The following is a 27,723-nucleotide window of genomic DNA, read 5'->3' as shown; positions in this document are numbered from 1 at the left end:
GTGACCCAAGACCACTGAAGTGGTGAATGGCTGAGCTGACCTCAGGATGCCAAATGCCATGTGGTCCCCCAACCCCACTCTGCCCCAGGCTCAGAGACGCTCAGTGACTTGCCTGAAGTCCCTTGTAGATGCAGCAGGGGGGCTAGAACCCAGGCCTCCTCTCCAGCCCCTAGAGCAGTGTTCTTTCTGCTCCATCACCCTGCACCCGGTAGAAAAACTGCTTCGGGGAAGCACAAGTTTGGCAGTGGGAAGGGAGAACTGATGGGAGGGGAGGGGAGGGGAGAGGAAGGGGGGGGAGCTACAACCCTGCCGGTGACTTGCAGAGGATGGGGTCGATATGGAGATGGGAGGGCTGGGACTCCGGGGTCCCCAGCTGGCTGGGCCTGGGACCAGCCCTCCCCACTCCATCAGGCCTGAGGCTGCCTGCTGCCAGTGTTCCTCCGCCAAGACCCCTGGAGAGCCTGAAATCAAATATTCCTCTTCCCCTCTTCAGGCAGCCTTATTGCCATTGACAGCAAATGTATTGCTCTAATCTTTTCTCATTTTGCCACGATGGGCTCCATTCTGACCTCCCTCCCAGCTTTGAAGGCTTCACAGAGGCGGGAGGGGTGCGCTGGGGTGGGAGGGAGGTGCAGGGGCTCGGCTGTAAATGGGGCAGCTGCAGTGATCCCAGATTTGATATGGCCTTGTCTCTCTAGAAGGCTGGAAGATTAAAAAATTGAGAGATGTCTGGGGGGAACCCATGACTGAGGGGTCCCTCATGAAAGCAGATGGGAAAGGCTTGGTGGGCAACGGGGAAACAGGCCCTAGGGGCCCCAGGGAAGCAGACTTCTGCAGAGCAGACAGGCCTGCTGTGTGCGTGTGTTTGTATACATACGCTTGTGTGTTGGAGCCAAAATTCTAAGCTTGGGAGATGGTCCTGTTGAGATGGAGGAAGGCAGGGTGGGTGCACCCTCTCCGGAGTGACCGGCCTGCCCCGCCTGTCCTGCTGTCTACTCTGCTGTCCAGAGAAGCCTTGCCAATATGAATGCCCCCTTCTTTTCTGCCTCTCCTTCTGGTCTTTTCTGCTTAGATGAGCACAGGCTTGGCACACCTCAGGAAGGTATTGTGGAAGGGCCAGAGGTGTGGGAGGGCAGAAGGAAAAAGGCTTGGGAGACATGCAGCCTGGGGGTCAGGGCTGGGACCCAGAGCCCAGGTAAAGGGGAAGAGGGGCCGTGTAGGGCAGAGTGGTTGTGGGAAGGAATTCACTGCTTAGAGCCAGCTGGGATATGTAAGAGAGGAACAGAAGATGAGTGGAGCTTGGCCAGGAAGGAGAAGGGTTGGCCCATCTAGAGCAAGAGTAAGGCAGTAAGGGGTGAGGGTCCAGTGCTCTGGCCCAAGGGGGCTGGGAGCCCTGGGTCCTTCTTCATTTGTTCTGCTAAGATCAAGCCTGAGAGAGAGAGAGAGAGAGAGAGAGAGAGAGAGAAAGAGTCAGTCCTGGGGGGGCGTAGAGTCTCTGTGTCCCATCACGGTGAGCACCTGTCTGTGTTTACCTTCAGGTGGGGCTGGAAAGTCTTCTGGACCCTGACAATTTGAGTATGACAGTCTCAGTCTCTGGGGTTTGTGTGTGGAAGCCCCCTTCCCTCTGGCCCTTGCCAGGGAGAAATCCCTGACTGGAGAGGCTGAGCTGCGTCAGAGCTCTGCCCAGGGTTCCACAGGGCTGGAGTGGGGTGGGGGCTGTGGTGAGAGAGTGGAGGGAGGGTGCTGGCCTCGCCTGTCTTCCCCTCTTGCCCAGAGCTGCTGCCTCCTCTTCTCAAGAGATAATTATTTCCCTTTTTATACAGAACTCCCTGCCTGAACTAACCTTCCTGTTCCTCTCTGTCCTCAGCCCCACCTTCAGAAAGGCTTCTCTGCCTCCACGGGTCTTCATCCATTCCCTGCACCCCTGAGCTGAGTGCCAAAGCCACTCAGGAGGGCCATCTGTGCCTTGTTTGGTACCTTTTCTCCCCTCAGTCCCCTTCCCTTGCCCCAGGATAGCTGAGGTGAAATGTGAGGAACCCCAGGATAGCTGAGGTGAAATGTGAGGACCCTTCCACGTGGCAGGCTAGGAACTGGAGCTCCAGGTCCAACCAGATGGGAATTACCACTTTCTACGACAGGTGCACACACAGTGTTAAGTGCCCTGGGACCCAGGTCACTGTCCCCTCTGGGTCCCTTACCTCCCCCAACCCTGGAGATACATCTCTCTTACAGAGCCTATATGTAACAGGTCTCAGCTGTGGTCTCTAGACCCAGGACTCGAACCTTGGTCCCACCCTCTCTCAGTTTGGTACAGCCCTCTGGCCTTTGGGCCTCAATTTCCACACTGTACAGGGCTTCAGCGCCCCCTGGTGGTCTAAAGCCCATTCACGGTGCAGCTGCTCATGGTGGTAGTTGCAAGGGCAATCAGAGGATACTTAGCCCAGAGGTTTCCAACTGTTTTAATTCCAAAAAAAAATTTCCATGATCCTGACACGTTAACAGTCGTATTTTTTTTTTAAAGATTTCATTTATTTATTTGACAGAGAGAGAGGCAGCCAGCGAGAGAAGGAACACAAGCAGGGGGAGTAGAGAGGAAGAAGCAGGCTCCCAGCAGAGGAGCCCGATGACTCGATCCTAGGACTCCGGGATCACGCCCTGGGCCGAAGGCAGATGCTTAACGACTGAGCCACCCAGGCGCCCCAACAGTCGTATTTTTTAAGTAAACTCTACGCCCAACGTGGGGCTCACACTCATGACCCAAGATCAAGAGTTGAATGCTCTACCGTCTGAGCCAGCCAGGTGTCCCAACAGTTGTATTTTTGATATCTGTTGGTTGAGAAAATACATAAAGACTGAATTTTGGACTGCATCATCAAAACTCATTTGTATTTTATTCTCCCCCCAGCAATCACACAGTTACACACAGAGTTCCTCAGAGTCTTCATGGGGTCAGGAGCTGAGTCTCCTGTGATCCGTCTACAGCCTCTACAGTTTGGGAACCACAGATTGAAACCACTCCTCAGGCCACAGATGATGAAACAAGCTAGAAGGGAAGAGATCTGTTTAAATTCACATAGCGAGTGAGGGTGTTGCACCATACTTGCTATGATTTACATAAATCTCTGGTCTTTTTAAAGAACCAGTTATTTTCCTCTCATTCCATAGCTATTGGAGCGCAGTGGTTCTCAAAGTGTGGTCCGCAGACTAGTAGCATTGGCATCACCTGGAAATGTGTTAGAAACGCAAATTCTCAAGCCCCACCAAAGATCCAGTGAATCAGAAATTCTAATGGTGGGCAAAAAAAAAAAAAAAAAAAAAAAGAAAAGAAAAGAAAATTCTAATGGTGGGACCCAGCAGTCTGTGTTTAACAAGAGCTCTGGAAGGGATTCTAATGCACACCTACGTCTGAAAACCACTGGTAGAGAGCAGGGACCTACTGAAGGTCAGGCACGTTATCAGAGATGACACAAAGTGGGGTCGAATGAGCTGTGGTCTCTGTTTTTTAAAGAGACTGGAATCTGGGGGAGTTGAGCTCAGTACAGTAACTACAGCCCTCCTCTAAGCAAGGCTCCTGGGTGCTTGGGAGAGGCCCTGGTGTGTTTCTGAAGGGGCCTCGGTTCTATTATGGTCTGATTTCGTTGGACACTTTATTCATTGTGAGAGGGTGATTCCTAGGCATGAAGTAGGGAAACCATGGATTGGGGAAGATTTGTTTTTGTTTTTGCTTTGATGAGAGGGAGAAGTGTCATCAGAAGAAAGAGACAAGGGGCACCTGGGTGGCTCAGTCAGTTAAGCCTCTGCCTTCCACTCAGGTCATGATCCCAGGGTCTTAGGATAGAGTCCTGTGTCGGGCCCCTGGGCTTCCTGCTCAGCAGGGAGTCTGCTTTTCCCTCTCCCTCTGTGCGTTCTCTCTCAAATAAATAAATAAAGTCTTAAAAAACTGTCTAAAAAAAGATGAAAGAGACAAAAGAAACAGAGAGGAGGACAGGGAGACACAAAATAATTGTAAGGGATACTCAGGAGCACTAACTATGTGCCAGGCAATGTGCTGAGAGTTTTGCAAACACTGTTTCATTGAATCCTCCCAACAGCCCTTCAGACTATCATTCTTATCCCCATTTAATACATAGGGAAATAGAGGCACAGAGAAGTCAAGTTGCCCATCACACAGGTCAGAAGTGATGGAAGTAGACTTTGAAACAGGGCCGGTATAATCCCAGAGTTCACCCATTTAACTACCATACTTTCCTGCTTCTTTTAGAGAAATAGGAAGAAGTAAGGCTGACGGGGCATCTGGGTGGCTCAGTCGGTGAAGATTAAGTGGCTGACTTCGGCTCTGGTCATGATCTCAAGGTCCTGGGATGGATGGGGCCTCCCCCTTAGCAGACAGTCCACTGCTCCTTCTGCCCCTCACCCCCCCCCATTTTCAAATAAATAAATAAATAAAATCTTAATAGTCCTGCCATTTGCTCAGAAACCTTCAATGGCTCACTAGTGCCTCGAGAATGAAATTGAACTTATTTGGTGCGGTATTCAAGGTCCCTCACACTGTGAAGTCAAAATTCTTTCCATTTTACCCCTACTCACCAAACAGGATTCTTGTACTTCGCCACACTGGATCAACTCACTTCTCCGTTTTCTCTTAAAACTCCCGGACCACTTCACTTCCTACTCCCTTCCCCGTTGGGCTCCTATCCAAACTTCAAAGCTCAGCTCAAATGCCTCTTCTTCCGGGCTGACTTTCCTGATCCTCAGCCAGAAGTGGGGCTGGCTCTCCCTGAACCCCAGAACACAATGCCCACCTCTGCACTTCTGCGCGCTTTGTACCCCCAGCGCACCCCCACCTCCGTGCTTAGCACACTGCCTGGAACGCCGAAGTGCTCCCAGCATCTCGGCTTAATTGACAGGGAGAACATCCCTCGAATGGAGGTAGGGAGTGAGGCCTCTAGAGACGGAGATCCGAGAAGGAACGGGTAGGCTGAAACCGAGACCGGCAGAAACGGTGAAGACGAGCACCGGGGTGTGATTAGACGGACCGCAGCCAGGGAGAGGGTCTCCCGTCGCCCCGCCGGCCTCTTCCCAACGCCCGGGGACGCACGGTGACAGTTCCTCTGTCGCGACTTCTGGGCAGGCGGCCGAGCCCTGGAGAGGTGGGGCGCGGGGGCGGCGGGGCGCGGGCGCGCTCGGGCGGTCACCCGCGTCCTCGTCATTAGCATAAATCCCATTAGCTGCTCCCGGCGCGAGGCGGCGGCGCGGGCGGCGGGGGTGGGGGGAGCGGGCTCAGGTGACCGCCCTCCCCCGCCGGCGGCGAGGGCGGCGGGCCCGGGGCTCACGCGTCCTCCGACGGCGCGTTAGGAGGCAGAGGCCCTTTTACAGCCATTACCTCGCTGGCACCGCAGAACCACCAGGCGAGTGAGACTCGAGAAGCAGGAGATTAAATAACCAAGCCCAGATCTCGCCTCCAATAAGTGGCAGAGCCGGGAATCAAACCCATGCTTTTTGGCACCAGCTTTCACGCTTTTCCCTTAGCAGGTGCAGCCCAGGATGCTTCCCTCCCCAGAGAACTGTAGTTTGGGAAGAAAGGGGGGTTAAGAACCTTCCTCTTTCCCCCACCCCCCAACACACACACACAACCTCACCTTTTCTGTGTCTTCTCACCGGGCTTGTGCGACACGAAAGGGGCTTGAGTGGAACGGGAGGGGTGTGGTGGTGCCTTGGGCGGAGGGAGGTGTAGGCGGGCAGACAGTGTCTCCAACCTTCATGGCTACCACCATCCCACTGAACTCACTTCTGTTCACTCAGATGGCTACTGGAGCTGCAAAAGCAAGAGAATATAGCAGTAAATGAGAGGAATACCATCTTTAGTTCGCTGGGAGTTTATAGTTTAGTAGGGAAGATAAGGAATATTTACTGAGCACTTACTGTTTGCCAGGCACTATGCTACGTGCTTTAGGTTGTATCTCATTTATTCCTCTCAACAACTCTATGAAATAGGTACTATTATGATTTCCATTTATAGACGAGTGAGCAAAGGCACAGATGACTTATGAAAGGCAATGGAACTGGTAACTGGAAGAACCCCACTACGAATGAGGTGACGTGTGAACAGGCCGAGGACAGGGTGCTGGGGGAGCTTCTAACAAAGGCATGGCTCCAGGCCTCAGAGACCTCTGAAACAGATAGAAAACTCTTAAGCTGCCCTGGAAGGAGGGTGAGTAGAACTTAGCCAGGTGAAAAGGCAGTGAGGGTGGGGAGGAAGAAGTGCAAATAAATGACAGAAGTGTCAGCTAGTGCAGTTCCAGGGGCAAGCCAGGCCAGGTTAGGGGAGCCTTGGTAGGGATTTTGGTCTTTACAAAGGAGGAAGTTGAAATCATTAATGATTTTAAACAAGACAGAGACATGATTAGAGTTGCATTTTTAAAAGATCACTCGGGTGTGAAGAATGCAAGAGGGGGTAAACAATTTCATTGGTGGTTAGGACTACTGAATTGGACTAGGGTGGTGACGGGTAGGAAGGAGAAAAGTGTGCACACAGGAGATACTTAAGAGTTGCGCTCAGTAACTGGACAAGAGGTGACAGGGAGAGGGAGAAAGCTGAGTCATTTTACACCCTCTTCTCTTTTTCCAATCATTAGGTCCAATCGTTTAATAAATGCACTTCATTTCATGAATATCTTTCCCATCGTCCCCTCCTTTCCATCCCTCCTGCCACTGGCCTAATTTGGCTCTTGTCTTTTTTTCCCTAACGACACAGGAAGAGCCTTTCTACTTTCAGATTTTTCCCTCTCCAGACAATCCTCCATGCCAGCTGCGCATATGACCCACGTAAAATGCAAACCTAGTCAAAGTCAGTCTGAACCCCATTGTCTTGTCATTGTGTCAATTACAGGACAAAGTCCAATTCCTTTCTAGTCTGGTCTCTACATATTTTGCTAGCTGCTTCTTCCCTTCCTCAAGCCGGAGCTGCTTAAGAAGGCAACCCACTCACTGAACCCCCAATGTCACCTGAGTGGTGAGGTAAATGTTCCTGCACAGCCCTAAACGTTCATAAATTGTTTGCTTGTGTATTTATTAAATATACACATGACTCATTCCTGAGAGGTCACAGGATCCTCCCATTGCTAGGAATGTGCCACCCCCTTCTGTCTGGTAAATTCCTATTCACATTTCAAGTCCTAGCTCAGACATCAAGTCTCTGTAAGCTTTACTAACACTCCCACTCCCCAGATAGGATTAACTGCTTCCGCGTCCGTACTTCTGAAGCACTTTACACATACTGTGTCCTGATACTTACCGTATGGTAGGTGTCCAAAGAGCCACAGACTAATGCAATCAATGCATGCTCCTGATCTTAAAGGGTTGTGGGGAGGATTAAGTGGGATAATACCTGTACAGTCAATATTTACTTTCATCATATCTTCCCTAATAATATTAGTAACAATCTGTATTACAGCTTACAAAGTGTAAACTTTGATAGCTTTCCACATACGCTTTTGTTTGATCTGGGACTAAACTGTGAGATACGGATAGTACTATTATTTCTGTTCTATAGTTGGAGAACATGAAGTACAGAAGGGTTACAAAGTGATAATGCAACTGGTTCAGTGGTATGCCTGCTGCACAGAAGGGCTCCAACTGTATTTGTTTAAAATGTTTAAATGGAATCAGGTTTTCTGGTTATAAAAGCTGTGACCTTTCCTTTAGACCACACTGCTTCTTTATGCGTTAGCCAGTATTTTTTCAAATTGCGGGTAGCCACTCATTATTGAGTAATGAATCCAATGACGTAGAGACAACCAACATGGATGTGGGGGTGGGGGAGAATAGAGAAGTTCAGAGTACATTACATTGTAGTAAGGATGAGCGGAATTCTGTGATATTTGGTTGTAATGTAAAATGTATTTCTCACTGTGAGTCTGCATGAAAAAGTAAGAAAGCCCCGTGCTTAGCACAATGCCAAGTTCTAAGTGAACACTTATTAAACGGAATTATAGCACTTTCATTTTGCATTTATTTTTTTTCCCCTGGGCTGTCTCTTCCATTCTTGGCTACTGGAAAGCAGAGATCATATCATCTTTTTTTTTTTAAGATTTTATTTATTTATTAGAGAGAGAGAGAGAGCGCACGCGCACGACCGGGGGGGAGGGGCCGAGGGAGAGGGAAAATCCACACTCCCCACTGATCAGGGAGCCCCACTTGGGGCTGGATCCCAGGACCCAGGATCATGACCTGAGCCTATGGCAGATATCTAAAACCAACGGAGCCACGCAGGCGCCCCTCATCTTTATTTTTCTGATACCTTGTAGAGCGCCTGTTACGCTTGCACTCTAAATGTGTGTCAAGTGAAAACCTGGATGAATGTATCAATGAATGAAGGCATTATATAGCGCAATAAATATGGTTACAAATGACTATTCTATCTCCTTCTGGAATTCCTCCTATTTAACAGCAGGACCTGACACTGTTTAATTGAGAATTTCCCAAAGCCCTATTTTCTTGCCTGGGGGAAACTGCAAGGCCAGGCATAATCTGCATTCAAGAAGTATCACTTGCCCTTAGTCAACATGGTATCCTGAAGGGCTTCAGAAAAGGGATCTGGGGCGGGGGACCCTAAAAACAAACAACGCCCCCGCCCATCTGCTAACCTTAGTCAAAATGGCTACCTTTGGCGTCGTTTTATAAGTATGCGCATGCCTGGTCCTGGCCCCGCCCCCTCCACCCCGTGTCGCTGATGCGTGCGTCGCAGCGTAGCGGGATAGCGCGGGAGGAATAAATTTCTCTGTGATTGGTTGGTGCAGGATTTCAAACCCGAGCTGGAGGCGCGTCGCCCCTCTGCCGTTGGGTGAGGCGCGGAGGGAAGTAAGTGGAAGGCGGCCCAAGTGGGGCCAGGCGGACCCGGCCAGGTGGGCGCTAGGGGCTGCGAGAACAGGTGCGTCTGACTCTGGGTGTGTGGTAGGAGGGAGTGTGTCCGAGGTGGTGAGCCGTGGCCACCGCGGATTCAGGGAGAAGACCGGCACCTACAGCCCCTGCTCTGGGGCTCTCCTCGGGCCGGGGGGGGCAGCCGCCCGAATGGGCGGTGGCTGGGAGTGGAGGGCTTCTTTCTCCTAGCTGTGTTTTGCGGAAAGCTGGGGGCGTCTTCTTGAGGTGGTGGCTTGAACAGGGCAGGAACCACCCCCAAGAAGTGACTTTCACTTAAATACAGAGTTTGGGAGTGGGTGGGGTAATACCCCCATTCTCTTTGGAAGAGCAAGGAGTTTTGGGTGGGAGAAGCCGTGGTATCTGAGAGGCCGGGGCGGCTTGACGGGCAGCCTCTCTCCCTTGTGGGCTGTGTGTATCCGGGTAGGCTGGCCGAGGTAATGACATCTTGCCCGGCCCGTCCTAATTCTCAGCCTTAGGAAAAACGAGGCCTTACTCTTAAAATTTCACGTACGTTTCTCTTCACTGAATTTCGTTTGTAGGCGGAGGGAGTGTTGAGCAACGTGGGGTGGGTGAGATGATAAGCCCTTTTTTTTTTTTCTTTTTTAAGAAATGTCATTATCATTCCCTTGAATGTGTGGGGTGAGCTTTTCGAGTTATTGAAAGTGTTTAGAGAAGGCGCCTTTCCTATAGCTTAATCATTCAACAGATATTTAATCAGTGCATAATATAAGTACAATACAATCTTATTTAGCGTTAAAGGAGCTTGCACTTTATTTGGGCTGATAGAACTTAAGATGACTGAGGTGAATCTAGTAGGCCTCTACACTATTGAGTATACTGTACATTCGTAGAGCCCTTTTAGAAAATAGTTTGGCAATATTTATCAAGAGCTATTAGAGGTTTTTACCTTGCGATAATCCCAGCCTTGGAAATCTACTCTAAGGAATACAGCCACCTAAAGAAAAAAACCTGTTCACAGTGATGTTCAGTTCATTCATTCAGTGAATGTATATTGATCATTTGCCAAATGTCAGGCCCTATTCTGGGTACAGGGGCTCAGCAGTGAACACAACAGACAAAAATCCGTGCATTCTTAGAATTTAAACTGTTGGGGAAGCAGACAATAAACAAGTTAATATGTAAGTATGTTAGATGGAGGTAAGTGTTTTGGAGGAAAATAAAGCAGAGAAGTGTTGAGGGTAAAGGCTGCAATTGAAAATTGGGTAGTTAGGAAAGACCTTAATGAGAATATGACATTTGAATAAATCCCTTTAGGAGGTGAGGGAGTGACCATACAAAAAATCCCAGGTAGATGTAACTGAAAAACTGAAAATTACATTAATATCCAAAGAAGAGAATGGTTACATAATTGTTAATCAGCTTCTTGTAACTTAATGGAAACATGGTTGGAGAAAAGCAAAACACAACATTGTATCAACCTATGGTTGCAATATTATGAGATATAAGTATATAGAGGGCAAAGATTAGATAAGGAGATGCATATAATTGTTTAGGATTGAAATTGTTAGGGAATGCTTTAGCGAATTGATAAGACACTAGACCTTGAAGAATGGAACCCTGCAGAATGGGAAGAATCCACAGAATAAGAAGGAAAAAAAGAGACCTTAGTATACTAAACTGGTAATAATTTTCCAAGAAATAATAATTCAACTCCTCTTTTTAGTTTAGTCTTCATTCACATTGGACTGAGAACATTCTTTTTACTCATTCTGCAATTTATTTGTTCATAAGAACATTTGGTTTCAAGATATTCCTTCTGTCTGCCAGGTGTATAGAGGCTTCTGATACAGGAAAGCAGAAGCTGGACGTTTAGGAAAAAGAATTGCTCTGAAATGCTTTCATATGAAAGAATCTTGTAGTATTGAGACTGTCTTAGGAGATGGTTTTCTTTGGCAGTGGAAAACCTGTATTGCTGAATTCTTGGGAATCTCCAGATTGAGTAATGTTTGTAAGAATGTTTTTCATTAAAACTCTTTCCTGAAAAACTCAGACAACCTTCCATTGCTTTGTCTTACAATATTTAACACCCTTGATGCTTCTAAAACGTGATGTATAGATCTCTTAATAGTGTTGTTTCTAGGAGGAAGAAGAGGATAGAGACTTTTCCCAGGATACTCTGCAGTTAAGATCTGTAATAGTCTGTTATTCTGAAGGACGATGTCTGTCTCTTGGCTGGGTGATTGAAATTAAATTGGGGACTCAAAGCAATCACATCAAGCTGAGACTCTTTCCTGGTGATGTGAAATTGCTCCCTCAGGGATACTCACAGATTGGGAGTCTGTAACATAGTGACTTCTCCACCTCTGGGGCTTCTCATCAATAACAACTGAGATTCTCTAGCACCTTTTTGTTTAAAGTGCTCCGCAAACTGATTTCCTTGCTACACACAGGGATCATTTCAGCTTTCCCAAAAGGCAGCTGCCTCTGTAGTGAAAAGTGACAGCTGTTTTACAGCTGCAAAGCAATGTACTACAATATGACTTTGTTTTTGTTTCCTTTCACATTAGTGTATCTCCTAGCTATGGAACTAAATAATAAAGGGGGAGAAATAAAGGAGTGTTCATGTGGGTGAAAATGTGACCCAACAGGAAAATTAAGACCATTTTTAATTGCCATTGAATAGGATGAGTAAATTTTAGCTTTTTGAGTTACAATTTGGCTGAGATATCAGTTAGTACTGATGCAGAAAGATATTTTTGTCATCTATAAATAATTCCCGAATGTCACTTCTATAGAACATTAATAAAAATACATGGTCCCCTGGCATATAAAGAGAAGAGGATTATATTTTGCTAGTGCCGTTTTTGGATTACCCTAAGTAAACCTGTGTTAGAGGAAAAGCTATTTTCAGATGCTACAAGCCTCATGTAAGACAGCTTGCTAAAGAGCCTAGACCTGGTCAAATTTTGCTATCTTCTCCATTCTCTTGGTCTGGGTTCCAGCTATGATTTGGTAATCACTGGGGTATGATGTAAATAACAATTATCAGGCCAAAACAAAAAACAAAAAAATGTCATACCCACTATAATACCCTATAGTAAGGTTCAATTTATACATTATAAAACTTTTACCTACGTGTATTGATGCTATCCTGTGAGGTAAATAGGCCAAGTGTTATTGTTCCCGCTTATAAATGAGTCTCAGAATTCGACTTACCCCGGGTTATACTAGCAAATAGAAGAACTAAAACTTTATCGCAGGGCTTCTGTCCAAGCCACACCTTTTTTAAACTGTTGTTTCAGTTTTCATCTTTATTACACATTGATGTTCAGATAGAATGGAAATTCTTTTGACAATAGACTCATGGTTGTGTGTATGTGTTCTCTGGTTTCCATTTATCATTTATTTATTTAGTAAATTCTACGCCCAACGTGGGGCTCCCACCCATGACCCTGAGATCAAGAGTAAGACCCTGACTGAGCCAGCCAGGCACCCGTATCAAATATTTATTTTTAAATATTGAGTGTGTGTAATACAATAGTGTCAAAGGTAACGTTTCTCCTCTCACGTATACAGTCTACCTGGGATATAGGGTAGAAATGTGGTAAAGTTAAATTAGAGGGCAAGGTGTATGTGTCTGAGTGCCAACTGAGCAAAGCAGTGGGGGAAAGGTCAGTTGAAGTGAATGATGACAGCCTGCCAAGTGATTAGGGGTTGGGTAGAGAACATGAGAGAAAAGTCCATGGGTATGATGATCATACTTGTCAGAAAGAGAGGAACTTACAGTGATTCTGAGGTTTGGAACTGAGTGAATGATAAGGAAATCAAAATTGGGAGTTGGTAGAGTAGGTCAGTGAGTAGAGTTGTTGCTAATATATATGATGGGGAAGGATAGAGCGAAGGCTCAGAATCAAGCTTCCCCTCCAGGGCATCCTAAGCAAATTAAGACCTACAGGACTACAGTTAGGAGAGAGGCTGGAGTGGGATGGGTGATCATCTGGAGAGCTGTGATGACTAAGGTCGGATAGTTTTGATAAGTTCTTCGAGAGATTTTCCCAGGATACTCTGCAGGATTGAATTTTAGGGAATATCTGGTGTTGAGAGGGAAGAATAGAAAAAAATCCATAAACCCTTCGTAAAACTCTAAATCTGGAGACTCTGATGGTCTGACAGTTGAGGGTTACCCTCTGTTGTTTTATAGCAGAGCACTGGGAGTTCAGTTAGACATCTGCCTCCTGGGTACCAGGCATCATGTTTGGACAATAATGTCGATGGAGGTAGTTGTATGAGATAACTGTTACTACAATGAGCAGATGTCCCCAGGTAGGTTCTCTGTGTCTTTAGTCTTTTTAGGCATCTGGTTGTGTTTTCAAGAACGTACCTCCCCACAGCCCTCACTCTGGGGAGTGGTATGCACAAAGAACATAGCCAAGAAGAATAGTGGGCTAGAAGAACTTGAGGAAATGTGAGAATTTCTTTTAAAGGGGACAAAGAATCAGGTTGTTGTATTGTCATTTAAAACATCAAACCTTCTGGGGGCGCCTGGGTGGCACAGCGGTTGAGCGACTGCCTTCGGCTCAGGGCGTGATCCTGGCGTTGTGGGATCGAGCCCCATATCAGGCTCCTCTGCTGTGAGCCTGCTTCTTCCTCTCCCACTCCCCCTGCTTGTGTTCCCTCTCTCGCTGGCTGTCTCTCTGTCCAATGAATAAATAAAATCTTAAAAAAAAGGGAAAAAAAAAATCAAACCTTCTGATTTTTTTTTTTTTTTAAGAACCAGTTTTTAATATTCTAGTTGCACTGTGAAATCTTCCTTTTTCTGCATTCTTGGGCAGTTAGAAGTTTTCCTATGTGTGGAGCTCACAGTCTTAGAGTCTTAGAATGCATAGATGACTGCTGAGATAATGGAAATCAGTGCCCTACATTAAAACGGATCAGTCTCTTCCCATTTTTACTGGAGCCAAAGGAAATCATCGTTTGAATAAACTACTTAGTGCCCTGCTCCTGTCCTGTAGCATTTGGGTGTATGTGCCCGTTTTGTCGTACTCTTAAATCCACGGGCATCTCCACAACTTCCAGATCTCTTCCTGCCAGTTTTAATGCTATTCTTTTAGTTTTGTTCTTAGTTTAGAGAAAGATCTTTGTAATAAATTTGTTAGTCTGGTTGCTTAGCAGCTCGCTGTGATTATGTAGCTTGGAACAGATACATTGCCATTTGAAAATCTTGGTTTCCGGCCCTGATTCAGGTATACGTTGCTTCCAAGCTTCGAATTGAAAGGTTTTTGGCTATTAGACCAATCATCGTTCGAGTACAAATAAATAACTCTTGTAGCATTTAGTAGATAATATCTTTATGTTTATATATTCCTTTGTCCTTCGTGGGTTTTTTGTTTTTTCTTTTTTAACTCTGTTCTATCCTCATAGCTTATGGTACAATCATAAACATTGTAAAATCACTAAACCTTCATAAAAGAGTTATTTCTTTTCTTTTTTTCCCCTAAAGATTTTAATTAATTAATTAATTAATTAATTATTTATTTATTTAGACAGAGCGAGAACACAAGCAGGCAGAGCTGCAGGCAGAGGGAGAGGGAGAAGCAGGCTCCCAGCTGAGCAGGGAGCCAGACACAGGGCTCCATCCCAGGACTCTGGGATCATGACCTCAGCGGAAGGCAAATGCTCAGCCAACTGAGCCACACTGGCGCCCCCATAAAAGAGTTCTTAAAATTTTATTTAGATGCATGAAATAAGGGCCTAGACTAGAATGTCGAAGGGTGATTTGGAGAAACACAAGAATTCTTTAATGGTATTTCTAAGGACATTCAGTTTTCAAATGAAATTTAATTTTTGTTTCATTTCCTTGATAATTTTTGTAACGTCCAGTTGATGTCTTTTTTTCTTTTCTTTTCTTTCTTTTTTTTTTTTTATTCAACAGAGATAGAGACAGCCAGGGAGAGAGGGAACACAAGCAGGGTGAGTGGGAGAGGAAGAAGCAGGCTCATAGCGGAAGAGCCTGATGTGGGGCTCGATCCCATAACGCCGGGATCACGCCCTGAGCCGAAGGCAGACGCTCAACCGCTGTGCCACCCAGGCGCCCCGATGTCTTTTTTTCTTGACTGTTAAATGAAGATCTTATTTCCTCAAAGTGTTTCCAGTTAAAGTCTATTCAGAACAGAACTGTTGGTGAGGACACCGTTTTTACTGTGATATCAGCAGGTCTTGGGGGGAAATATGAAGCCAGAAATTCGCTATACAGAACACAGTAGCAAATGATTTTTTTTCCTTTGCCCTTCTAACTGTGAAGGTGGTGTATTGTCTCCTTGATGCCAGAATGTGGTACAACATAATCCTTTGCCTATACTTAGTATAAATTTATTAGACATAGTCCCTGCACACAGTCCAGCAGAGAGCCCTGCATTACAGAAATAATTCTTGTGTTGCTGAGCTGGCGATTTCCTCACTTAATCACTCGTGTGACGTCATCTGTGCCGTTGGTAGGAAATGTGCTGACCATGTGCTGCATTTTAAAAGGCAGTTGCAATAAGGGTACTAGCTAAAAATGAAATTAAAAATAAACCTTTTAAATTGTGTTGGAGGTCTTCAAAGTCCAGAAGGATTAAAGTGGCAAAAGCATTATATTAATCAATAGACTAAGAGCCACATTTCATAGTTGGTCACCTAGTAATCAACTGACATGCTTGTCCTTAATTGCTTTCCTCACAGCTCCAGAGTGATTGCAGAGTGGAGGAAAAGACGTAGGCAGGAAGGGCGTGTTATATTTGGAGGTCTGAAATGCTTTTCTGATTTTCAAATGAGTGTTAAACATTCCAGCTTTGTTTTTGTATTAAAGATAGTACAAAACACTGATCGTTGGCTTGAGATCCTTATAATGGTAGCTTACAAATGGAAGAGTCCAGATGTTAGTCACCGATGGCTGTATGGGATTGCTGCTGAATCTTTTGTCTGGGGGAGAAGGCAGGACCCCTAATGTATATTTGATTTCTTGGCAGAAAGATGGATACGACGATGCTGAATTTGCGGAATCTGTTTGAGCAGCTTGTACGCCGGGTGGAGATTCTCAGTGAAGGAAATGAACTCCGTAAGTCATCCTGAGCTGGCCTACATGAAGAGAAAAAACAGATTTCAGATTCGGGTTTTCTGCAAAGCTGAAATGTATTCCAATCTTAAAATTTTTTTTCATTTGGGCTTCCTAAAAAAAAGATGACTGTCACTTATCCATGCTCAAAGCTTAATGGACACTCATTCTAACTGGTCACTTTTTTCTATAGTTGTTCTTAAGTGGGTGCACCCAGGTTGCTTTCATTATCAAGATTCTCTTTCCATTGACTATTTGGCATTAGTTGCCAATTCACGTTTATACCAAGAACTGGGTAAAATCTGAAGTTCCAAGGATGTTGCTTCTTTCTTTAGAGTGGTTGTTGTCTATATTTTTTATCCTGGGCTTTCCCTCTGTGCTATACATTTTCACTTGAAGAGAGAGAGGGGAAAAACGTCATAATTTCTTTTTGAAGAAGGGACTATTCATCTGCTTTCACCTATTTCGTGCATTTGATTCTTAGTAAGAAATTGGGTATAGAGCTGGGGAGAAAAAGGAGGTGGTGATAGGATGGTGGTCTGGGAAGTAGATTAGTGAAGAAGGAGGGGGGCTGATGGCCCTGACTTAAGTGATCTAAGGAATTATTTTTTTTTATCAGCTTTTCTTTGGGTTGCCATCGTCTTCCATTTCAGATTTTCATTAATACCTAATTTAGTAAGCATTGCTCTTAAGTCAGCCTCTGGTATAAAAGTAATGTAAGAACTGTGTCTCCAACTTTTTTTTTTTTTTAAGATCTTCACAGTACTTAGTATGGTGTCCTGCTTATGCCATTCAGCATTTTCTTTAATTTGATGTTTTTAATAGCTCTTATCCACTTACAGGCCTTTTAAAACAATATTCTATTTTCTCTCTCTTAGTAGCTGTTGCATGACCCTATCATCTGATACCAGCTCAGTAACCATGATGGCATACTAATTAGGCTTCTCTTTGAGGTCACATCATCTCAGAAGATGGATTACTTTGGAGCCCAGTGGGGAAGAGTATTGGATAAGAGATCTTAAAATTCAGGCTCATTCAGCAAATATTTAGCAAGAACCTAAAACAGCTTCTAGCACATGTTGAGTTGAGGGGAAGGGATGACTAAATGGGCTCATGGGCAAAAGTAGGGTGGAGCCGTAGATGGAGGGCGAGATCCCAACAGACACAGACGAAAGAGAGCATTTAGGGTAGAGGCAAGTGAGTGTGGGGCTTGAGGGGAGTAGGAGTAAGGGGGGAGTGGCATAATCAGAGCGGAGCTTTTGGAAGATGACCCTGGCAGAGGGGGATGCTGGGAGACCGATGAGGATGTGGTTGCCATAGCTCAGGGAAGAGGCAGAAGGAGCCCTAGCTAGAATGGTGTTTGTGAAGACGGAAATCAGGGGAAATGGGTATAAGAGACTGTGATAAGATTTCTACGAGGAGGCAGCCAATAGGATGTGGGGGTACAGGGAGGAATCTGAGGTTTGGAGTCTCAATAACTAGTACAGGCTTTCAACTTATTTCTGTGTCTATTTCTCCATCTGTAAAATAGGAATTCAAATGTCTTTATCTTTGAGGGAGTGCTGTGAGTGTTTGGGGATAAAAACAAGATACTAGTTAGTTGTGAAAATACTTTGGAATAATTATGCCCCCAAAAATAGATATTTATTTTTACAAGTATCCTTGTTTTATAAACACATTTCTATCTTCCCATTGATTCCTGTTATAAAATAGAGGTATGTTTTGCCTCCCTCTCCAGATCCCTAATTTGGAATGTTGGCTTTGGAGGAAATAGAGTGGCTTCATGTTTTCTAGACTCTAGAATCTCCTTTCTACAACCATCTCAGTCTCTGTCCTCTTCTTTGATCTTAGGAATTCCTCCCATGATTAAGTATCCTGACTTCTTATTCTTGTCTTTCGTCAGTTACTTCATTCTTCTCTCTCCTTTTTGTATAGGTTTGTTCATCTTGCTTTTAGCTAAGTCCAAGGTTCCTGAAAGATCAGAGTGAAGGTTAATATTCAAATAAAATGACTTTAATAACCTCCTTATCTTTGATTTCCCCAGTCTACATTGTTTTTATCTTCTAATTGTGAGCTGCCTGAATTTTTTTAATGCCCTTGGTGTGTAAATTGGGAATAAGTATAACTTAATTTTTATCAGGTACCTGTTGTGTGCCAACACAATGCTAGGTTTGTGTTATGCTGTATACAGTAGGTGATACTACAGCGTATATGACTTTGTGCCTATCTTCAAGAAGCTTATGGTATTTAAGTTTCAGAGATAGGTTTCTTATGAAACAGAAGATTACAGTGTCAAGATATATACTTTTGGGAAGTATGGAAAAATGTAATGTGGAACAAACAGATTAGGAAAGGATTCATAGAACAGATGGGACTAGAAGAATGGATACATAAAGAAGAGTGTAGGTAGAGCATTCTGTTTGGAGTACACAGCTTGATCACAAGGGAGAAGGCAGAAATAAGCATGGGTCTGTTCTGGGGGCAGGGACAAGAAAGGGTATTGTGTAGTGGTGGGAGGTAAGTTTGAATAGACTGGTGAGGTGGGCTTGGATGCCTGGAGTTTAAATTTGATCTAAACAGCAATTCTTCATTTATTTGTTCAATGAATATTTAAGTGCCTACTGTGTGCTACAAGGCACTGGAGATAAAAGAGACACAGCGCCCTTGTCCTTAAGAAGCTTAGAGAGTGGTGGGGAAAACAAAGGGAAGAGCCTATGCAAAGGCCCCAGGAGGAGTGAGCTGAGAAAACAAGATCTCTGGGATGGTTTTAATCTATTTGCTGAACTATGAACCAAATCCTGTTTTGTTTCGTTTTGTTTTGTTTTTAATGAATCCGAGATTATCCTTAATTTGTTTTAAGGAAATTTCCCTTAATTGCTTTTTGATAGATTCATTTTATAGTTTAATATATACATAACTTTTTAAGGGAGGTAATTTGAAGTTAATAAATATTTCTAACGTGTATGTACTTCATGAAGGGGGCTGGTACCAAGTTGGAATTGTGATTCACAAACTGACCCAAAAAAATACCATGTTTTTTGATCTCCAATATCAGAATTTTTCCTGATCTGTGATCTAACGTGCCGTTTTGACCCATCCTAGCAAACTTAGTTCATAACAGAATTGTACCTAAGTAATATCTTAGGTATGCAAATGTTCTGGTTTGGTCTAATATAAACCAAGTTGAATCATCCATACTATTAAAATAGGAACTGTCCTGGAGATGAACTGATACTTTACTTGGTTTGAGTTCCATCGTCCAGTTCCGTTAGACTTATAATATATGCCAATTAACAATTAATAGGGATTAAACCCCAAATTTAATAAGATTTATCAAGTAGTGTCCTTGGGGCACTTGGGTGGCTCAGGTCATGATCTCAGGGTCCTGGGATGGACCCCCACGTCAGGCTCCCTACTCAGCAGGGAGCCTGCTTCTCCCTCTCCTTCTGTCCCTCCCCCCCTGCTCCTGCTCTCTCTCTCTCTCTCAAATAAATTTAAAGAATCTTTTTTTTTTTAAAGGGGTGTCCTAAAGAACAAACGAGCAAAATTAGGTCCAATGGAAATCTTGTTCATTCTCAAAATTGTTTTTCAATTCAGTAGATATTTGAGTGTGTATGTGGCACTATATTTAGAAACATTTAATTGACCACAGTGTGGAGCTAGAAAGTTTTTAGACATGTAGTTGAAAAGTATATTTCTTTCTTTTTTTTTTTTTTTTTAAGATTTTATTTATTTATTCGACAGAGATAGAGACAGCCAGTGAGAGAGGGAACACAAGCAGGGGGAGTGGGAGAGGAAGATGCAGGCCCATAGCGGAGGAGCCTGATGTGGGGCCCGATCCCACAACGCCGGGATCACGCCCTGAACCGAAGGCAGACGCCTAACCGCTGTACCACCCAGGCGCCCCCCCCCCTTTTTTTTTTAAAGATTTTACTTATTTATTTGACAGGGATAGAGACAGCCAGCGAGAGAGGGAACACAAGCAGGGGGAGTGGGAGAGGAAGAAGCAGGCTCACAGCGGAGGAGCCTGACATGGGGCTCGATCCCACAACGCCGGGATCACGCCCTGAGCTGAAGGCAGACGCTTAACCGCTGTGCCACCCAGGAGCCCCGAAAAGTATATTTCTTGTGTTTTATATATTTGAAATTGAAGTACCATTACATACATCAGAAAAGTACACGAATCCTAAGTACGGTACTTGATGAATTGCCGGAGTGAACATGGCTAAGAACCAGCTCTTTAAAAAAAATTTTTGTGAATCTGCATTGTTGAAATAGTTTAATTGGCAAAAGGATATATTTCCTTTTTCTTTAAATTAAGAAGGAAAAAATTTAGTTATGTGTTCTAAACTTAACAAAACGAACATACTATTTAAAGCTATTTGAATTGCAGCCGTATATATATCTGTGTGTATGTACGTGTGTGTATATATATTTATTTTTGATAGTTGCATCGTCTAAGATAACTAGGTCATAATATCCTGTTCTGCTAAAACCTGTTATTTGTTACAAACTGAAGTGTCCTTATGCATAAGACTTGCTTTCTCCAGATTGAATTGGCGTCCTATTTTGTAAGTTTGAAATTCAGTCAAATTATTAAGACTGAAAAGGGCACTATATTCATTGCTTCTGTGTTCTCAGGTTAAATTCAATTAGGAAAAGTGCCCTTACTACCCAAGAATCTGCTAGCTTTGTGTGCCTGTGGCCTAGTTTCAGTTGTAAACTGGGTTAGTTTGGCCAGCAGCAGATGTACACCTTGGGAACTTCCTCCATGGAGGTGGTGGGGAGTGATGCCTAGAGGTAGATTGAGGGTAATGAGAAAATAGGAAGGCAGTGTAGAACAGTCTTTGCCAATAGCAGGTGGCAAGTGTGAACGCCACCAGGGTCATCATGCTTTGAGGCACTGCCTTGGAAGTGATGCTGTCTCTAGGAGACACGTGGAAAGAGTCCACATTCTGCCATCGGTGACTCACCCAAAGTTAGTATGATCTGTTCTTACTGTGTCTTTCCCGCTGAAATGTTTATACACCCTTCAGGGCAGTGTTAAACAGCACAAGCAAATTGGCTCTTTCAAATCAATATTTGTATAATTATATAGTTGAATGGAATTGCAGGCCTAGACATCTGTAATATTAATCTGCATCTACTGGAGCATATTACAGCAGTTATATTTTAATTCGCTGTTTAACGTCTCTCTGGCGCAGCAATGCGTGACTCTAAAGGAGGCTGTTTTTGTTTTATAGCTGTAACTGTCCTGGTGCGTGACAGCTGCCCCAAAGGTATCCCCCTCTGATTGCCTTCTGTTCAGGAGCTTCCAGTGTTGGTATTACATCTGGAGCCAGGTGACTAATGAGTTCCTTATTCCATAGCAGATGCCACTGGCTAAGCCAAAGTGAGTGGCCTATCGAAACAGGAATTGCTCTCCACAAAGCTGTCATGCAGGGTGATGAACATATATCCAGGGTCTTCTCCTGGTTATTTTCAGCTGGCTTTGCCCCGAGTTTAGCTGGTCCCTTAATTATATATTTGGAGGAAAACTAACTAGAGGACTCAATCTTTCGAGCATTAGGACTGTGTTTGATGCTCCAATTATTGAAGTTTCCCCCTTTCCTTAGAATTCATCCAATTGGCAAAGGACTTTGAAGATTTCCGTAAAAAGTGGCAGAGAACAGACCACGAGCTGGGGAAGTACAAGGATCTTTTGATGAAAGCAGAGACCGAGCGTAGTGCTCTGGATGTTAAACTGAAGCACGCACGCAATCAGGTGGATGTCGAGATCAAACGGAGACAGCGAGCTGAGGCTGACTGTGAAAAGCTGGTGTGTATTGTTCTCTACGCCAGAACTGTGGCCGTGGGGGGAGGGGGCGGCATCATCTGGTCATGTTTCCACCTGCCAGTTATACTCAGTTTCTTCTTCCATGTTAAAGAACTAAAAGCAACCTGTCCACTGACAAGTTGGCCTTGATTGGAACCGAAATTGCATCGTAGGAATCCTGTTCTTCATAGGCTGAAATTTGAATTTTTTTTTCTCTTTTAGACTTGGAACTATGACTTAATAGATTTCAGATGAGAATTTAAAGAATTAGGCAGGGAATGCCTAGCATGCTTGATCTGTCTCAAGATGTTGGCTGTCTCTCATGCCACCCAGAATATCCTCATCCTTTTGTCAATAGCTAGTACTTTGTTACTGATACAGGCAAGACAAGTCTAAGGTTTTCCATCATTACTGCTCCTAATTCAGGGGAAGGGGCTAGATGTATTCAGCCAGTTGAGCAATGTGACTAACGTGGAACACTATCATTTTGATGTACCAGCGTGGGTCATGGTACAAAGGAAAGCCTTTTCGAGGAAGCACTAATCCATCTTGGTACAGTGTTAAATGCCTCAGTAAGCTCAAATTGACTGGTTCCAGTGTGTCACAGCTTTGTATCCATTTTAATGCATTTTGCTCCACCATTTAGAAAGGTGGGTGGCTGCTTTGATCCATAGAGGAAGCCAATAATTGTCCTGATAAAATGACACTAAATTGTTTTCGCTATGCAAAATCTATTTTGGGACTCTTCATTTTGCAGTAATGTCTTGGATTAGCAGCTTGACCCAAAAGTCTTGTAGCAGAAAGCCCACTATTCTGGATGGAGTTCATTTTACCAGTCAGAAATCAGAGACACAATCTGGGCTTGATGTGAATTAATATGCTATCAGTGTAGCAGCCTTCCTCAAGGCTCATTTGCATAATGCTGTATTTTAATGTCTTCTGGTCTGCCCGTCCCATAAATTTGAGGTGAAGCTTTCTTTCCTGGTTAGTGAGGATGTTTTACTCTGCTTTGGTCTGCAGGAAAGGCAGATTCAGCTGATTCGGGAGATGCTCATGTGTGACACATCTGGCAGCATTCAGCTAAGCGAGGAGCAGAAATCAGCCCTGGCTTTTCTCAACAGAGGCCAGCCGTCCAGCGGCAATGCTGCGGGCAAAAGGTGGGGAACCGCATCACGAGCAGCGCTGCCGTCAGAAGTTCTTGTTATCCGAACTCTCAAATAGACTGTTTCTGGAATGTGTGCTGAATAAAGCAGAAAAAGACTTGGGAGGAAGGGTGGGTGGGAAATGAAGGCACAAGGGCCTCCCAATTTCTTTTATCTTCTTTTGTGTTTGATCTTTCCTTAGGATGTTGTTTCACCGTGGGTAAAATTTTGATGTTGGTGCTAAATTACACGTCAAGAACTAATCCCGCTCATTGCTAAGAAAACGAAAGGTGAAAGTGGCAGTTCAGCAATACTTGCAGTGTTTACTCTCCAGAGAGCTCGTGCGGCTCTTCTGGTTTAGAAGGCCTTCTGTGAGCCAAGGCCAGACAATAACTTTGGTTCCCCTGCATCACTATTTAAAAGAGTCTCACCCAGCCCTTGAATTGAACACCCCCAATACAATACGTAGGGAAAGATCAGCACTCTTAGAGCTATTCATTTTGTTGCCTGGTTGTTTTATGGGGAATCTTTATAACTGAGAAGATATATGGGCTTAATTTCTTCAAAAGCTAATGCTAGGTGATACTCTTTCTTGTAGAAAGCAACCACAATTGGGATCAGATTAAACTTCACTCTTTGTTCAGCCTATGCATTTTTAGTAGCCTTCTCAGCAGGGAGTAGCACCCATGCTCCCGACTGTAACTTTCAACTGCTGTTGTGAGGTCTTTGCTGAAAAAGCAGCTGTGCTGCGTGTGTCCTCACGCGTGCACAGCCGTGCTCTCCCACGGAAACCATAGCAAGCGGCCACCACGACTAGGCTTTGAACTTGTAATTGTCTCCATAGGAAGGCACTGCTATGAAATTGCTCGTGTTACCTAACCACTGTGACTCATTCTGGGCGTTCGTGCATTTTAATTTCCAGAGTCTTCTGTATCTAATACTGTGTTGTTTCTTTCATCTAGGTTGTCAACTATTGACGAATCTGGTTCAATTTTATCTGATATCAGCTTTGACAAGACTGACGAATCTCTGGTAATAAACGTTTGATCTCTGAGAATTGTCTATTTTTCTTACCCCTTCTCCCTCAGGAATCTCTCTCCTGTCCTCTCTTCTGGAATTCCTTTATTACTGTTTTCTTTTGTTTTTTTAAAGATGTTTATTTATTTATTTGACAGAGAGAGAGCACAAGCAGGGGGAGCAGCAGACAGAGGGAGAAGCAGGCTCTCTGCTGAGCAGGGAGCCCGATGTGGGGCTCGATCCCAGGACTCTGGGATCATGACCTGAGCTGAAGCCAGACACTTAACCGACTGAGCTACCCAGGCACCCCCCCCTTTATTACTGTTTTATTAGTTGATGTGTTACAGATTTTGAGCTAGCATTTTATTTTATTAATTAATTTATTTAAAGACTTTATTTATTTATGAGAGAGACACAGAGAGCGCACAGTGCAGGGGAAGGAGAGGGAGAAGTGTTTTTTTTTTTTAAGGTGTCGTGGTTCTCCTCTTTTTTTTCTTTTCTATTTTTTTTTTTTAAAGATTTTATTTATTTGACAGAGAGTGAGACAGCCAGTGAGAGAGGGAACACAAGCAGGGGGAGTGGGAGAGGAAGAAGCAGGCTCCCAGCAGAGCAGAGAGCCCGATGTGGGGCTCGATCCCAGCACCCTGGGATCACGCCCTGAGCTGAAGGGAGACAACCACTGAGCCACCCAGGCACCCCAAGAAAGTGTCTTTATGCAGATTCCACTGAGCGTGGAGCCTGACGCAGTGGAGCCCGATCTCAGGACCCTGAGATCATGACCTTAGCCAAAACCAAGAGTCAGACGCTTAACCAACTGCACCACTTGGGCGTCCCTGAACTAGCAATTTTTTTTTTTTAAGATTTTATTTATTTATTTGACAGAGAGACAGCAAGAGAGGGAACACAAGGAGGGAGAGTGGGAGGGGGGGAAGCAAACTCCCGCTTGAGCAGGGAGCCCAATGCAGGGCTTGATCCCAGGACCCTGAGATCATAACCTGAGCCGAAGGCAGACGCTTAATGACTGAGCCACCCAGGCGCCCCATGAGCTAGCATTGTAAAATAAAAATCCACACAGGCTATAAGAGACTGGCTTATATGTTTAGTTTCTGGAAGTGAGAATATAGAACTCAGGATTTGGTATGAGGTTAAATTTATTTAACGGATCTGCGAACTACGAGTGCTAATTGACTGTGTCGTGGCTTACAGCTCCAGCTAGCAATAAAAAAAAAAAATTAGCAAGATTCTACCCAGGCAGGGTTTATTTGCTGCTCTTGGAGAGAATAGACTTGTGCCTTATTTCAGAATTAGTTTGGTTCTTGAAGAAAACTTAGTCATACTTCACAATTAGAAGGAAACTGGTGCTCTGGAACTTCAGCCTGAAGACTGACAAAGTTTCCAGGCACTCTATAATGCTTTGTTACACAATGGTTAACTGGCTTAAACTCTTTGTCACCCTGCTTTGTGGGGTGGCACCCTTTTCTTAACTTACGGTGGTGTTTCTGCATAAAAGGTCATCTCCTGATATTTCAATCTTTGATGTTCAGAGATTGGTGGTTTATCGGTTTGTGTATCTTTCCTGTTTTACTGGCTGAAAGCTAGCAAACAAAGCAATAAATCAGGAGGTTCTCGTGGCTGGTTTTCTGGTAGTGAAACAAGTGACGACTACTTGTTAACGTGGGCTAGGAGCGTTCTGTCCCAAATCAGTTTTTGGGGAAATCATTGCTATTTTATAGATATAAATAATAGGTGTCACCTTTTTGAAATAAGGAATGATATGAATAGGTCTGGGATATATTAAAAAACTAGAACATATCAATAGCTGATTTTGGAGCTAGACCTACTTGTGGTGTATCTGTTGTAATCCAAACTGAATCAAATAATCAGTAGCTAAATTAAATTACTTGACCAGGAGTTGGAGCGATTAGATTTCATTTAGCTAAGCTACCATTGGCTATGTACTACTGTTTCTGGGTTTTGTGATTTCAGGGATTATCAGGAGTAGGGAAGTCTCATGAATTAAATGGTTAAAATAAGTGAAGTGAAACTAGAGCATGGTAAAAAATATAATTCTTCAGTGGTGAATGTCTTTGTTGGGGCTCAAGGAAGATGGATGTTTGAGAGATGTGAAACCCGAACTACAACTTTTTAAGTGGCTACATTGTACAGAACGTTTGATTAGACTGCAGTCCCTTAAGAGTGAGAAGGACATCTAACCCGATCACTCTAGTGCCTGAGAGTCTGTGAGTTCCACAACTAACTACAGGAACAGTCAGAAATAAAGGACCAGGCACTGGAGAGAATCACGGCAGAAGCTGATTCTTTAACCTTTTCTTGCCTCTGTGGTATTGACTCCTGACTCTATTACAATAGCTTCAGTTCTGGAAAGAAAGCAAGTTAATTTACCATAGCTCTGTAGCTGCGGCACTTGAGACCCTCCCTTCCCCCACTCTCCAAACTGTAAGTTAGGTAGTCTAACTCAAAAAGCCTTTAAAGTTCTCTGTGAATTTATTTGCACGGGGTTTAGGGGAGCCCTAACCACAGAAAGAAATTAATACAATGTAATTGTCAACAGGATTGGGATTCTTCTTTGGTAAAGACTTTCAAACTGAAGAAGAGAGAAAAGAGGGTACGTATGGTTTTGTTTAGTTTTTGTTGTTGTTGTTTTTACAAAATTACAATAAAGGAGTTTTCTCTAGAAATTTTTCCATGATACAGCATTCCTGACTTTGTTAAACACCTATTGCAAATGAGTTCCTGCTGGGGGGCTGTATGGACCCTCCTCGAGGTCGTAACTCAGGACAGAATCTTGTCCTATTGCAGTTCTGGCTGCCTCAGTTCATTCAAGGAGTGGAAGAGGATACACTTGAGTTTGTTTTGAGTTGCCGTGGGAATTTTTATGCAGGACTTTAGTACTCTAATATAATGTTCAGATGAAATGTGTGTGTAATAGGATATGCGGACCTCTGTCTGTGTGTGCTTGTTTAGGGTACTTAATATGTTTCCAAAGACTGCATGTCCTTAGATAGGATTATAGCTCTACTTTTTCTGGTGCTGTCATCTAAATTTTTCCAAATCGTGCTTGTTTCTTTCAGGGCACTGAGGGCATTTTTATGTGGGTACAGCTTAAGCTTCATGTGGAAATAGAATGAGAGAGAGCATGTTGTTATTTACCATAGCGCTGGTACCTAGGACTTGCCCTCAAGTTGTCTAATGGAAAACTTTTATCTTCTGTGCTTCAGATCTTCTGTTTGGCACTAAACTCCTTGGTCTTTGTCTCCTTTCCAGCGCTCTAGTAGCCGACAGTTCGTCGATGGTCCCCCTGGACCTGTAAAGAAGACTCGTTCCATTGGCTCCACAGTAGACCAGGTAAGAATAATCAGGTCAAGAGAATTGTGGTTGTGAAACACATCAGAGGTTAGTGGCCCCAACCATTAAGAATTCTGAGTCAAGGGGCACCTGGGTGACTTAGTCAGTTAAGCATTTGACTTTGGCTCAGGTCATGATCTCGGGGTTGGGGTCAAGCCCCGAGTGGGGCTCCTTGCTCAGTGGGGAATCTCCCTGTCCTTTCCCTCCCCTTCTGCCCCTCCCCCTGCTTGTGCTTGCTTTGTCTCCCTCAATAAAATAAAATAAAATAAAATAAAATAAAATAAAATAAAATAAAATAAAATAAAATAAAAAAATAAAATAAATAGAATCCTGAGTCAATGCTGCAACGTTATTTTGAGAGAGAGATTTGGTGAGTTTTTCTGTCATAATAGGGTCCTTATCATCCATAT

The 27,723-nt window shown here is 44.1% G+C and overlaps 1 protein-coding gene across 1 annotated transcript in view; it reads left to right on the top strand.

Annotated features, from left to right (window-relative positions):
* Positions 1 to 8,776: 8,776 nt before the first annotated feature.
* RACGAP1 (Rac GTPase activating protein 1) overlaps positions 8,777 to 27,723 on the top strand; it is a 33,116-nt gene continuing 14,169 nt past the window's right edge. The window contains exons 1-7 of the mRNA XM_011228877.3: positions 8,777 to 8,929; positions 15,888 to 15,976; positions 21,589 to 21,791; positions 22,809 to 22,945; positions 23,893 to 23,962; positions 26,520 to 26,573; positions 27,233 to 27,313. Coding sequence (XP_011227179.1) covers positions 15,892 to 15,976; positions 21,589 to 21,791; positions 22,809 to 22,945; positions 23,893 to 23,962; positions 26,520 to 26,573; positions 27,233 to 27,313 — 630 coding nt within the window. The 5' untranslated portion in view covers positions 8,777 to 8,929; positions 15,888 to 15,891. The remainder of the gene's footprint in view (positions 8,930 to 15,887; positions 15,977 to 21,588; positions 21,792 to 22,808; positions 22,946 to 23,892; positions 23,963 to 26,519; positions 26,574 to 27,232; positions 27,314 to 27,723) is intronic.

The sequence above is a fragment of the Ailuropoda melanoleuca genome, chromosome 16, assembly GCF_002007445.2.
Source record: "Ailuropoda melanoleuca isolate Jingjing chromosome 16, ASM200744v2, whole genome shotgun sequence".
NCBI classification, from domain to species: Eukaryota; Metazoa; Chordata; class Mammalia; order Carnivora; family Ursidae; genus Ailuropoda; species Ailuropoda melanoleuca.
Note: the sequence above shows the minus strand (reverse complement) of the source record. Positions and strands in the feature narration are given on the sequence as shown.